The sequence below is a fragment of the Globicephala melas genome, chromosome 7, assembly GCF_963455315.2.
Source record: "Globicephala melas chromosome 7, mGloMel1.2, whole genome shotgun sequence".
NCBI lineage: Eukaryota > Metazoa > Chordata > Mammalia > Artiodactyla > Delphinidae > Globicephala > Globicephala melas.
In genome coordinates this window covers 64,616,377-64,631,939 of record NC_083320.1, presented here as the reverse complement: position 1 = coordinate 64,631,939, position 15,563 = coordinate 64,616,377, and the positions used below count along the sequence as shown (strand labels likewise).

Below are 15,563 nucleotides of genomic sequence, written 5' to 3'. Positions count from 1 at the left end.
CCATTTTGTCCCCCTTCATCACTGTTATTTATTAAATTTCAGTTAAGGTTCCCTTGCTTACCAGGGAGGCTGAGACTTAACTTACAGTCTTTCTCAGCCTTCCAAGCCCTTCCATTAACCTGAAATATCATAGCCTCTGAGTTCCTAGCTTTCCTCTTATTTAACAACTTTTTCCTCTACTCCACTTTAGCTTCCATTTTTATGGTCACAAATGGATCCTAACAACTGTAACTGTTCTACTTCCCAAATCAGTAAAGCGAACAGCTCATTCGCCTTCCTTTCCAATTTGCTTCGCCAAGTATTCACAGTACATACAAGTGTTCTTTAAACTCACCGAGAGTGAGTGTGATGATCCTTTTTCTGTCTTCTGATCCACCGTTCCTTTACTTTCTTCCCTTTCGATCCATCTTGCATGCCGTGGTGTATCATTTCAATCACTCTTTTATTTCTCTTGATGGTAACCTAAATTCCCTAATACCTCTCCCCTCCCACACCTTAGACTACCCTACAATACCCATTTTCTTTTTATTTTTTCCTCACAAAACCTCTATCTGGCTGAAGTCAGCAGCTATCCACTTTCTCATTGTCTAAAGTAGAACTGTGGAGAAATTTCAGACAAATTCACTCAATAACACCTAACAATAGCCCTGTAAACTTGATATTACTAACCACAAATGGGCACCCAGTGCTGCATTAAGCATGGCCACCTCTGTCTGCTCATCTCACGTCCCATACCCCACAGCAATGAACTTAAACTTTCTTCATTGTCTTCCCAATACTCCTCCCAGTTTCTTCAGACCTCACATCCTAACAGAGAAAACAGACAATTTCAGATTGAGATGTTCCTGTCTTCAAGCTTCCAAGCATACAAATCACCTATATCTATGGTAACTTCCCCTTCCTTCCCATCAGTGACAACCAGAATGCTTTATGTTCTCCTATCTTTGTGTTATATTTGATTCTGCGCTTTGGGTGCCATCTTCTTGCCCCTCTCAGGGATTTTACATCATTGACTTTTCCCTCTCTCCTCAGCACAGCCAACCTCTCCAACTCACTGATCCCTTCAGTTGACTTTTCAACATATGCAAGTCTCTCTCTTTACCACCAACATAAGCAAAACACGTCTCTCAAGTTATTGCTCTATTTCTCCCCTTCACTTTAACACTAAACTATTCAAGAAATTATCTTCACCAGCTATCTCTCAGTCAACGCTTCACCAGTTCGATCTGCCTTCCAGTCTTTTTACTTCCACCAAAACAGTTTTGCTCTACAGTTTATATGCATGTTGCTAAACTCAAAGGATATATTATATTTAAGTTCCTATCTAATTTATACTCTCAGTAAGAATTAAATATTGTTAACAATATTCTTCGCTTCTAATTTTCTTCCATCCTTCTTCTTGTCTGCTATTAAATGTCAGCATTTCTTAAGGCTTGGCTCTGGACGTTTTCCTCATCACACTTGAAGCAACTTCATTCACACCTTCTGTTTCAATTACCAACCACTATAACTCAGATGACTCACAAATTACTTGTTCAGTTAAGACCTCTCCACTGAGCTCCAGGACTATCAATCCAATGTCTTTTGAACATCTTGGTACCCAATTCATGGTCTTTCCTTTCTCCCAAATCAGGCTTCTTCTGGTACTCTGACATTATTTAATCATACCACGACTCAGTTAGCTGTGTACGCCAGAAAGAAAAATGAAATTCTCTGTCTTTCTCAAACCTCAGATTCAGCCCATTATCTAGTCTTGTCAGTTTTACATCCTAAATAGCTTTCAACTTAGTTCACTTCTCTTTATTTCCATCACCACTCTTTGTCGTTGCTTGCCTGGAGCACTACCATACTCTCATAATTGATCTTCTCATGTACATATTGACCTTCCTCCAGTCCATCCAGCTCTTGAGCAGTGGCTCTCAACCAAGTGTGACTTTGCTCCCCACCGGAGATTTGACAATGTTTGAACACACCTTAATGGTCACGGCTAGGGGGCAGCGTTACTAGCATCTAGCGGGCAAAAAGGAGGAAGGCTGCTAAACATCCTACAATGTACAGAATAGGCCCCTCACAAGAAAGAATTATCTGGTTCAAAATGTCAGTGGTGCCAGTGAAGGGACATACAAACTATCATGATCTTAGCTTAGTGAGGAGTTACTGAAGAATTTTCAGCAATTTGTGTGTGTGTGTGAGTGTGTACATTTGCACACATGACAGAATCAGGTCTGCAGCGTGAAAAGCTCAGCCTACCTCTAGAGTAGATTTTGCCAAAGTAGGATATTTATCCTTCAAATATCAGCTGAAGATCTTTTCCCCAGGGTGGCTTTTTATGACTTTCCTCACTAGGCTAATTCCTCTATTTTAGGTGCTCTGAGTGTATGTATCTCTCCTTCATAATCTGTACATAGTTGCATACTTACATTTATTTATGTGCTTTACTACGCTTTGTCTCCCTTACTAGACTGGAACCTACAACAGATGAATTATAATCCTTTATTATGTTTTATTTAATTTCAAATGAAATTGCACTACTAACGGTTGATTGTTGGAGGTTAGATGTTCAGTGACTAAATCTCTTCCTATAACATACGAGAAAACTTAGTCCCAGATGTATCAAGTGACCTGAAGAAAGTCACGCAGCTAATAAGTAGAGAAGGGAAGGCTTGAATCCAAGCTTCTCATAATCAAAAGCTGTGGTGTTTTTCCCCTCTAAAGTGGTGTTGGGTGCATTTGTTTAAGCCTGTAGATTTTCACTCAGAGTAAATCTTTTGTAGAAGCACAGTGCATAAAACAGATTAAAAGATTTTAAAGCAGATCATTGCTTTGATTAGAGATAGCTCAATGCAACCTTATCTAAGAAGTTCTTTTCTACACAGTCCCCTTCTTACCACTTGCCAGGGTGCTAAGGAACTTGCCACAGACTGACTTGGATCTGATGATCAAAGAGTAGAAATGGGTCTACTATTTTCGTTTGTGGATTGTCTGCGGGGCCCCTTACTGCCTCAATATGTGAGGTACTTTTGATAGTTGTGAATTCGGAGTTGAGAATATCAATATAGCATAAGTTAGTGTCATCACTGCCTGAAATTTGCTTAAATGATTTTACCAAATCACATTTCATGTTTCTATATGAAACAGAGAGACGATACTTTCACATTATCTATCAAGTTCGTGGACCATGTTCAGCATTCCGCCCTTTGTCAAAACAAAAATTTTCTGAACAAGAATCACTACTTTTTGAGGCATCTTGATTTTTTCTTTATTTAACTTAGTTTATTTTTGCCAGTGCTAGGAGTTGGATTAAACTGCTGAAACAAGAGCAAATAAACATGTCGCATCCATTTCATAGAGTCACTTCATGTGACAGTGGGAGAGGACACCAGACTGAACTGAGTTGGGAATTCTGTGCTCGTCCACTAGCTCAGGAGCTCATGCCACATGCCGTGGCTTGTCTGACACTGTGTCTTGACAACATAAAGCAAACTGCTGTTATGAACCTTTGGGTTTTTGCTAATAGTTGGAAACACAAATGTTAAAGGCAATGCCTTGAAAAAAATGGAAACTTCTTTTCCTTTGTTTTACTCCTGTAAATGTTTTTAGTTCCAGTTAAACATTCACAGTGAAGATAGTATATATCATATACTGGGGGTGGGGGGGAGATTTAAAGATGAGATGATTAAACACATGCCAATATTTTCTAATTATATATTGTATGTATGTAGTATATATATTATGTATGTAGTATCTGTGTATATATATATATATATATATATATATTCTGTGTGTGAAAATTAGAAAACATAAACATGCTAAGAAGTTAAGACGTTATTTATCTGAAAGCATTGCCTTTCTAACCATATCATAGATACAGGAAATATACCTACTCTAAGAAATGTTTTAGAGTTTTTAGCTGTCTCTCAAACTTGACTCGTTCATGCCAGTGTATTTAAAATGTAACAAAAGTGAAGAGCAATTTATCACATCTTTGTCTGAATGGTTGTTGTTTAGAAAATACCACCTCATGTACAAAAATATAAAACTTGTGAGTAGCTATTAAAACCTTTTTCAATGTATTACTTGATTTAAAAAAAAATACGCTTTGCTTCTCAAGTTGTCTTGGCTAATTTACTTATTTTTCACAATTTTTTATTCAAAATAATTAGTCTGATTGACTTGGTTTGTTTTATTGGATTGTATTAATTTATAAAATAAGAAACATTAGACTCCCTGTATTTGAAATATCCTTTATACTTTTTTCCAGTGGGAAACTTTTCTCTCTCCAATTTTGAATTACTGTCTCAAAGAAGTAATTTCATAATCTCTATGAACTGCCAAACTGTACTTTTGTATGGTAGCTGAATAGGTTTGGGAGCTCTGTAATTACTAAGTTTATCACCATAGGATGAGCATGACATTAAAGAAAAACTCATTTCCTTCTGTCTTAAGCATATAATGTTGATATATAGCTATTTTTTGAAATCCCTTATGGACATTTCTCAGGCCTTAGGAAGTTGCATCTATTAACTTGTATTATGTTGTATTTTGGCTCTTATTTCCACTTTCCCTCTTTTATGAGAGCAAAAAAAGCCACATGAAAGAAAAGCTAATTCAGAAGTGGAACCTGTGGCAGAAAAGTAAACTAAGCGTCACATATGTGTTTGCCATTCTTGGCTAAGTTATCAACATTTTACCCGAAGCATATTGGAAAGCATCACTCATAGAAACCTCCTCCCTCACTCACTCCCGCCTTCTAAACCCCCTAAAAACCACATCTGTTTCCCACTGATAGCTTTAACACACATCCCTTTAATGTCTTCTAACAGGAAGTGGAAATTGAGAGAAATTTGTATTCACCAACATTTAAGAGTCAGCCTGGGAGCCAGTCCGATGATTCTGTGAAAGATTCAGACAAGAAAGGTGAGGAAACACCTTTTGAAAAGATGTCACCTGAAAGTGGTCACAGCCACATCTTTGAAGGTTAGCATAATATTTTGATGTGATTTCTTGGGATTATATATTATACAGCATGAGTGGTTAATAAATAAAACCTTAAAAAGTTTTGTTTAAAAATTGGGAAGGAATAGCTCAAGAAACACAATTCAGGGGAAAAAAAGGAAGGTATATTTAAATACTTCTCTCTATACCATATGTGCTTTAATTTTTAAAAGTAAAATATATTTTAATTAAGTATAAATCAGTACAATAAGCATTTTCTGTATTATGCTTTTGGAGCAATGCATTTGACCGTCATTTGACTTTTCCTTTTGTGAAAGAAAGGAAAACATATTTGTCTCTCTGTCTATGGGAAATAAAAGGATAAAATATAAGTAATTGTTGATGGAAAAACAAAAAAAATTTAATGCCTTCAGCATCTCTTTTTCAGACAATTAAACTTAATGTGCTTAATGAATTCAGAATAAAAAGTGACATGAGAATGTCATAATTTAAGGGAAAACCTCTTAAATTTGATTGTTTTACAAATGTCATTAAAAAGTCACTAGCTCATGTGTTAGAAATTACACTATCAATATAATTTCAACTATGACAGAAGTGCAAAATATAAATAATTTATTATAAAATACAGATATCGTTTATCATTTCTGATTAGTCACATTCTGGGTTTTTCCATTTTAGCCAAGTAATGCATATTATAGGATTTGTGATGTTTGTTAAAGATCATAATTAGTACAACTTTTAGGACAGTCTTTGATATATATATTTATATATAGCCAGCCATCAAGTTACCAGTCAACATGAGCAATGTGGAATATTCTTTGGAATATGACAGACAGGTCACAATTTTGGAAAGCAAATGATACTCTAAAACTTTGCTATTCAAAATGTCTTCTGTGAATCAGACCAGGAGCATCACCTGGAGGCATATTAGAAATGCAGAACCTTGGGCCCCTCCCCAGTCCTACTGAATCAGAATCAACATGTTAACAAGATCCTCAAATGATTCGTGTGCACGTTAAGGTTTGAGAAGCTATACTCTATGATAGTACAGGCTGAACCTCAGAATGATTTACATATGATTTAGCCCATTCTGTTTCCAATTGGTTTAAGTATGTAATTTGCAGTGGGAGGTGGTGTGGAAAGAATAAAGGGGAGTTTTCTAAGGATGGGCCAAGCGTGGTCTCTAAATACCTTCAAATGAGAATCTCAATCTCTCTTTTTCATTTTCAATTAGTTTTGGTATGCCCAATTGATATCCTAATAGGATTAGTATCAGTCTTGAAGAATTTACTCCACATATTTCTAGCCTTGTGATTAAACTTTGTGTGCACTTGGCTGAATGGAAAAGAATTAGATTAGCAGAGGCCAAAAACAGGGAAGCTTTAGGGAATGATTTATGTTCTGATGATGCTGGCCTGTGGAGATCTTAGCACAGGGAGGTGTATATGAGGTTGGCAAACTGATCAAAGTTACATGAGATAAACAACTCTCATCTCGCCCTACTTCTCCTGTCCCGTGTTTTCTTTGGTTCCCCTGCAAAGCTTCTTAAAAGTCTCTTTAATTTACAAGCTTAGAAAAGGCAGTCTTGGAGGGCAGCTATAATTTAGTTTCAAGATATGACTTAGAGGGGAGGAGTCAAGATGGCCGTGTGGGAAGATGCGGAGTTAGCATCTCCCCACAACTAGGGTGCCTGCCGGGAGCTAGCGGGGAACTCTGACCCCCAAGGAGACAGGAGGAACCCCAGAGTGAATTGGTAGGATGTAGGGGGACAAAAGGGGGAGGAGCAGTGGAGGCCATACAAGATCCACACCCCTGAGGCCAGGGAGATCAGGAGAGACAGGTGGGAGGGACTCTCTAGGAACCGTGGGAGAGGAGTGGAGGGCAATCGCCTGGCCCACTCAGGCTGGGGAGTCTGCTGAGCTCCCAATCCACTTCCCACCCCTCCAAAGCCCCATCCAGGCTGTGTGGGTCATGGGGGCATAGGAGGGAGTCTGAGGGGAGAACAGGAGAGGCAGGCAGGAGGGGCCCTGTGGGAGGAGCAGGAGAAGAGGAGAGGGCTATTGCCCTGCCCACTCAGCCTGGGGAGACTGCTGAGCTCCCAGGCCAATCCCCTGCCCTCCAAAGCTGGCTTCAGGTCACATGGGTCCTTGGGGGCATAGGAGGGAGGCCCAGGGGAGAACGGGAGAGGCAGGCGGGAGGGGCCCTCCCAGACCCCAGACCGGAGGAGCAGAAGTGAGGATAGTGTTTGCCCCGCCCACTTGAGCTCAGGAAGCCTGCTGGGCTCCCAGGTGAGGTCCCCTGTCCTCTGAGACCAGGAGTGGGGCAAGCCTGGGCCCCTTCTGTTCCTTGAGCCTAAGCCCCACCCCCTATATCCCCTAGGGCATTTTCCAGCCCTGTGGGTCCTGAGCATTGGCTCTGCCCACTGCCCAAACCTCGCCCTTGTTTAGACCCCACTCTCCACAGCTGAGTCCTTCCCCCTCCCACTCCCTTACCCCCCAACCGTGCCCTTTTTTTTTCCCTTCCTCCTCTTTTTTACTACTGTGGTACTGTTGTACATTCTGGCTATTGATTCATCTATATTTTTATTTTTACATTCTTTCTACCATATCTGTTAGTTCTTAGTCTAATTTAATTTTTTACTTTGCTATTCTCTTTTTTTTTTTTTTTTGCTGCTCCACGTGGCTTGTGGGATCTTGATTCACGAGCCTGGGGTCGGGTGGAAGCTCCTGCAGTGGGAGCTCTGAGTCCAAAACACTGGATTAACAGAGAACCTCAGAATCCAGGGAATATTCATCAGAGTGTGGTCTCACAGAGTTCCTCATCTCAGCACCAAGACCTAGCTCTACCAATAGCCTACAAATTCCAGTGTTGGAAGCCTCAGGCCAAACAACCAGTAAAACAGGAACACAATCCCAAACATAAAAAAAAAAAAGGGCTTCCCTGGTGGCGCAGTGGTTGAGAGTCCGCCTGCTGATGCAGAGGACATGAGTTCGTGCCCCAGTCTGGGAAGATCCCACATGCCGCGGAGCGGCTGGGTCCATGAGCCATGGCTGCTGAGCCTGTGCCTCCGGAGCCTGTGCTCCACAGCGGGAGAGACCACAACAGTGAGAGGCCTGCATACCGCAAAAAAAAAAAAAAAAAAGCAAAAAAATATGTCACAGATGAAGGAGCAAGTTAAAAACCTGCAAGATCAAATAAATGAAGAGGATATAGGTAATCTCCCTGAAAAAGAATTCAGAGTAATGATAGTAAAGATTATCCAGAATCTCAGAAATAGAATGGAAGCACAGATTGAGAAAATACAAGAAATGTTTAACAAGAATCTAGAAGAACTAAACAACAAACAAACAGAGATGAACAACACAATAACGGAAATGAAAAATACACTAGAAGGAATCAATAACAGAATTACAGAGGCAGAAGAACGAATAAGTGAGCTGGAAGATAAAATGGTGGAAATAACTGCCGAGGAGCAGAATAAAGAAAAAAGAATGAAAAGAATTGAAGACAATCTCAGAGACATCTGGGACAGCAGTAAATGCACCAACGTTCGAATTGTAGGGATCCGAGAAGAAGAAGAGAAAAAGAAAGGGTCTGAGAAAATACTTGAAGGGATTATAGTGGAAAACTTCCCTAACACGGGAAAGGAAATAGTCACCCAAGTCCAGGAAGCACAGAGAGTCCCATACAGGATAAACCCTAGGAAAAACACAACAAGACATGTATTAATCAAACTAACAAAAATTAAATTCAAAGAAAAAATATTAAAAGCAGCAAGGGAAAAACAAAAAATAACATACAAAGGAATCCCCATAAGGTTATCAGCTGATTTTTCAGCAGAAACTCTGCAGGCCAGAAGGGAGTGGTAGGATATACTTAAAGTGATGAAAGAGAAAAACCTACAACCAAGATTACTCTACCAAGCAACAATCTCATTCAGATTCTATGGAGAAGTCAAAAGCTTTTCAGACAAGCAAAAGCTAACAGGATTCAGCACCACCAAACCAGCTTTACAACAAATGCTAAAGAAACTTCTCTAAGCAGGAAACACAAGAGAAGAAAAAGACCCAAAAAAACAACCCAGAACAATTAAGAAAATGGTAATAGGAACATACATATCGATAATAACCTTGAATGTAAATGGATTAAATGCCCCAACCAAAAGACACAGACTGGTTGAATGGATACAAAAACAAGACCCATATATATGCTGTCTATAAGAGACCCACTTCAGATCCAGGGACACATACACACTGAAAGTGAAGGGATGGAAAAAGATATTCCATGCAAATTGAAATCAGAATAATGCTGGAGTAGCAATACTCGTATAAGATAAAATAGGCTTTAAAATAAAGATTATTACAAGAGATAAGGAGGGACAAGATATAATGATCAGAGGATCAATCCAAGGAGAAGATATAACAATTATAAATGTTTATGCACCCAACGTAGGAGCACATCAATACATAAGGAAAATGCTAACAACAATGAAAGGAGAAATCAACAGTAACACAATAATAGTAGGGGACTTTAACACCCCACTTACACCAATGGACAGATCATCCAAACAGAAAATAAATACGGAAACACAAGCTTTAAATGACACAATAGACCAGATGGATCTAATTGATATTTATAGAACAGTCCACCCAAAAGTGGCAGGATACACTTTCTTCTCAAGTGCACATAGATCATTCTCCAGGATACATCACATCTTGGGTCACAAGTCAAACCTTGGTAAATTTAAGAAAATTGAAATCGTATCATGCATCTTTTCTGACCAGAACACTATGAGATTGGAAATCAATTACAGCAAAAAAGCAGTAAAAAAAACACAAATACATAGAGGCTAAACATATGCTACAAAATATCCAAGAGATCACTGAGAAATCAAAGAAGAAATTAAAAAATACATAGAAACAAATGACAGCAAAAACACAATTACCCAAAACCTATGGGATGCAGCTAAAGCAATTCTAAGAAGGAAGTTTATAGCAATTCAGTCTCATCTCAAGAAACAAGAAAAATCTCTAATAAACAATCTAACCCTACACTTAAAACAACTCGAGAAAGAAGAACAAAGAAAACCCAAAGTCAGTAGAAGGAAAGAAATCATAAAGATCAGAGCAGAAATAAATGAAATAGAAACGAAGAAAACAATAGCAAAGATCAATAAAACTAAAAGCTGGTTCTTTGAGAGGGTAAACAAAATTGATAAACTCTTAGCCAGACTCATCAAGAAACAAAGGGAGTGGACACAAATCAATAAAATTAGAAATGAAAAGGGAGAAATCACAACTGACACTGCAGAAATAAAAAGGATTATAAGAGACTACTACAAACAACTATATGCCAATAAAATGGATAACCATGAAGAAATGGACAAATTCTTGGAAAGGTACAATTTTCCAAGACTGAACCAGGAAGAATTAGAAAATATAATCAGACCTATCACAAGTAATGATATTGAAACCATAATTAGAAATCTTCCAACAAACAAAACTCCAGGACCAGATGGCTTCACAGATGAATTCTATCAAACATTTAGAGAAAAGATAACACCGATCCTTCTCAGACTCTTCCAAAAAATTGCAGAGGGAGAAACACTCCCAAATTCATTCTACAAAGCCACCACCACCCTGATACCAAAACCAGAAAAAGATATCACAAAAAAGAAAATTCTAGACCAATATCACTGATAAACATAGATGCTAAAATCCTGAACAAAATACTAGCAAACAAAATCCAACAGCACATTAAAAGAATCATACACCATGATCAAGTGGGATTTATCCCAAAGACACAAGGATTCACCAATATACGCAAATCAATCATTGTGATACACCACATTAATAAATTAAGGAATAAAAACCATATGATCATCTCAATAGATGTAGAAAAAGCTTTTGACAAAATTCCACACCAATTTATGATAAACACTCTCCAGAAAGTGGGCATAGAGGGAACCTACCTCAACATAATAAAGGCCATATATGACAAACCTGCAGCAAGCATTATACTCAATGGTGAAAAACTGAAAGCATTTCTACTAGGATCAGGAACAAGACAAGGATGTCCACTCTTGCCACTCTTATTCAACATAGTTTTGGAAGTCCTAGCCATGGAAATCAGAGAAGAAATATAAATAAAAGGAATACAAATTGGAAAAGAAGTAAAACTGTCACTTTTTGCAGATGACATGATACTTTACATAGAAAATCCTAAAGATTCCACCAGAAAACTACTAGAACTACTAGAAATCAATGAATTTGGTAAGATTGCAGAATACCAAATTAATGCACAGAAATCTCTGGCATTCCTATACACCCACAACGAAAAATCAGAAAGAAATTAAAGAAACACTCCCATTTACCATTGCAACAAAGGGATAAAATACCTAGGAATAAACCTGCCTAAGAAGGCAAAAAACTTGTACTCAGAAAACTATAGAACACTGATGAAAGAAATCAAAGATGACATAAACAGATGGAGAAATATTCCATGTTCCTGGATTGGAAGAATCAATATTGTGAATATGACTCTATTACCCAAAGCAATCTACAGATCCAATGCAATCCCTATGAAACTACCAATGGCATTCTTCACAGAATTAGAACAAAAAAATCTTACAATTCGTATGGAAACACAAAAGACCCTGAATAGCCAAAGTAATCTTGATAAAGAAAAACAGAGTTGGAGGAATCAGGCTCCCTGACTTCAAACTATACCACAAAGCTACAGTAATCAAAACAGTATGGTCCTGGCACAAAAAAAGAAATATAGATCAATGGTACAGGATAGAATGCCCAGTGGTAAACCCATACACATATGGACACCTAATTTACAACAAAGGTGGCAAGACCATACAATGGAGAAAAGACAGCCTCTTCAATAAATGGTGCTGGGAAAACTGGACAGCTACATGTAAAAGAATGAAATTAGAACACTACCTAACACCATACCCAAAAATAAACTCCAAATGGATTAAAGACTTAAATGTAAGACCAGACACTATAAAATATCTTTTTTGACCCACCTCCTAGAGTAACAAAAATAAAAACAAAAATAACAAATGAGACCTAATGAAAATTAAAAGCTTCTGAACAACAAAGGGAACCATAAACAAGACAAAAAGACAACCCTCAGAATGGGAGATAATATTTGCAAATGAAACAACAGACAAAGGGTTAATCTCCAAAATATACAAACAGCTCATGGAGCTCAATATCAAATAAACAAACAATCCAGTTAAAAAATGGGTGGAAGACCTAAATAGACATTTCACCAAGGAAGACATACACATGGCCAAGAGGCACACGAAGAGATACTCAACATCACTAATTATTAGGGAAATGCTAATCAAAACTACAATGAGGTATCACCTCATACTGGTCAGAATGGCCATTATCAAAAAAGCTAGAAAAAATAAGTGCTGGAAAGGGTGTGGAGAAAAGGGAATCATCTTGCCCTGTTGGGAATGTAAATTGATACAAACACTATGGAGAACAGTATGGAGGTTCCTTAAAAAAATAAAAATAGAGCTACCATATGACCCAGCAATCCCACTCCTGGGCATATACCCTGAGAAAACCATAATTCAAAAAGAGACATGCACCACAATGTTCATTGAAGCATTATTTACAATAGCCAGGACATGGAAGCAACTTAAATGTCCACTGACAGATGAATGGATAAAGAAAATGTGGCACACATATACAACGGAATATTACTGAGGCATTAAAAGAAATGGAATTGAGTTATTTGTAGTGAGGTGGATGGACCTAGAGTCTGTCATACAGAGTGAAGTAAGTCAGAAAGGGAAAAACCAATACTGTATGCTAACGCATATATATGGAATTTAAAAAACAAAATTGAGGGCTTCCCTGGTGGCGCAGTGGTTGAGAGTCCGCCTGCCAATGCAGGTGACACGGGTTCGTGCCCCGGTCCGGGAAGATCCCACATGCCGCGTAGCGGCTGGGCCCGTGAGCCATGGCCGCTGAGCCTGCGCGTCCGGAGCCTGTGCTCCACAACAGAAAAGGCCACAATAGTGAGAGGCCCGCGTACCGCAAAAAAAAAAAAAAAAATTGATACTGATGAACCTAGTTGCAGGACAGGAATAAAGAGGTAGACACAGAGAATGGACTTGATAGCACGGGGTGGGTCAGTGAAGCTGGGGCAAAGTGAGAGTAGCATCAGCGTATATACATTACCGAATGTAAAGTAGTTGGCTGGTGGGAAGCCGCAGAATAGCAAAGGGAGATCGGTGCTTTGCGATGACCTAGAGGGGTGGGATAGGGAGGATGGGAGGGAGCCTCAAGAGGAAGGGGATATGGGGACATGTGTATGCATATGTCTGATTCTCTTTGTTGTGCAACAGAAACTAACACGGTATTGTGAAGCAATTATAATCCAATAAAGATGTATTTTTTTAAAAGAGATATGACAAATTTAAGAGTGATCACAGATTTAAATTTCCAGGTATACTGAAAAAAAACATTATAGGGAAATTGCACTAAGGATGATGATAGCAACCAACTTCATTTTAATTTTATCTGCACATTGCCCAAGAACTTTAATCCCTATGCATCACTGGGTTTTGTTTTTGTTTGTTTGTTTGTTTTGCGGTACGCCGGCCTCTCACTGTTGTGGCCTCTCCCGTTGCGGAGAACAGGCTCTGGACGTGCAGGCTCAGCGGCCATGGCTCACGGGCCCAGCCACTCCGCAGCATGTGGGATCTTCCCGGACCAGGGCACGAACCCGTGTCCCCTGCATCGGCAGGCGGACTCTCAACCACTGTGCCACCAGGGAAGTCCATCACTGCTTTTTAAAAGAGAAACTTCTTTTATTATAGGATACTTTTTTCTTTTTTATAAATGTATTTATTTTATTTATTTATTTTTGGCTGTGTTGGGTCTTTGTTGCTGCGTGCGGGCTTTCTCTAGTTTCAGCGAGCGGGGGCTGCTCTTAGTTGCGGTGTGTGGGCTTCTCATTGCGGTGGCTTCTCTTGTTGCAGAGCACAGACTCTAGGCACGCAGTCTTCAGTAATTGTGACACGTGTGCTCTAGAGTGCAGGCTCAGTAGTTGTGGCACATGGGCTTAGTTGCTCTGAGGCATGTGGGATCTTCCCGGACCAGGGCTCAAACCCGTGTCCCCTGCATTGGCAGGCAGATTCTTAACCACTGTGCCACCAGGGAAGCCCCATTATGGGATCCTTTTACTTCTTCCATGGTGGCTAAAATTTTTCTCTCTGATGGAATGATCATAAGCCCTTTTAATACTTAGAGTTAATTTATAATCTTGACAAAACCTACACAACCAAAGAGTATATTGATGTTGTCATTCTGCTGCAAAGAGAATTTTTTCCAAGAAGATAAATACAAGTGACTAAATAAAATGTGGTAACTGAAAGATGTCAGAGTTTATACAATTATATGAGTGACTATAATGGCCTCGCATATTAGTTAAACCACTTAAGTAGCCTCAAGCATTTCATACTTGAAGGTATTATTTATTTATAGCTCTTTCATAAACAGTAGAATTTTTAAAATAAACTAACGATAGATCATTAAAATGTAGCTACCTAATGTCCTGCATTGTTAGAATTTAGTAAAATCAATGTAAATTGATAGTCCCATCTCAGGACTCAGGAAGAGAGATCCCTGATGGATTAGTTCAGGCCCCTTATCCTCAACTGCAGGTCCCAGGGAGCAGCACAGAAAGGCACTGGGATTTCCCCAGACTCCTTTCTATGTTTGATGAGCCATCTCAGGTTGTGTTTAATTGCTCTTACCACCCTTTTCTTAGGTTTGCTAAGATTTCCTCACTGATCTACGGGTGTCAAATAAAACACAGTACTGTGTGTACACATTAGTGCATTCCATTCACATTTTCTGTGGTATGTACTCTAGCAGTTAATTATTCCAAAGATTCTAGGAAGACATGGCTCATTTGAAATTAAATGTCAAGCGTGATAAATCCATAATTTGACAAATCTGGATGATGTGATAGTTATGAGAAAAAAATAAATTTATATAAATGGTTTTGATGGAAGTATCGTAGGGATATAAAAAATCTGATTTGTGGAATTTCCTTTAGAAATTTAAAAGCGGATAAGTTAGAAAGTGAATATTGAGAACCTTACGTACTGATTTACGTGGTTTGATCTACTTAGGTTTGATCCACCTGTACATAGTGTAAAGCATCTACTTTTTCTGCTGAAAAATTCTGGTCCAAGGGATGCTTCACATATCACAGGTGATTAGGTAATGTTTATCAAGTTTAAATTACTTGGGATTTTTTTATATGACAGTTAACTGCTTTTCACTTTTATTCTCTAAACCATAATTTTAATATTAATTTTCTAAGTCATCAACATGTAAAATGCTAACAGATAAAGTATACATTCAAAGTCACTTTTTTTTTTTTTTTTTTTTTGCCGTATGCGGGCCTCTCACTGTTGTGGCCTCTCCCGTTGCGGAGCACAGGCTCCAGACGCTCAGGCTCAGCAGCCATGGCTCACGGGCCCAGCCGCTGCGCGGCATGTGGGATCTTCCCGGACCGGGGCACGAACCCGCGTCCCCTACATCGGCAGGCGGACACTCAACCAC

General features: G+C 39.0%; 1 protein-coding gene across 2 annotated transcripts in view; it reads left to right on the top strand.

The window, feature by feature from the left end:
- Window positions 1–15,563, top strand: part of XIRP2 (xin actin binding repeat containing 2) — a 296,246-nt gene that overhangs the window by 187,265 nt on the left and 93,418 nt on the right. For both annotated transcript variants that reach the window (XM_030852542.2, XM_060301488.1), the window contains exon 2: window positions 4,824–4,977. In XM_030852542.2, the coding sequence (XP_030708402.2) occupies window positions 4,824–4,977 (154 nt within the window). The remainder of the gene's footprint in view (window positions 1–4,823; window positions 4,978–15,563) is intronic.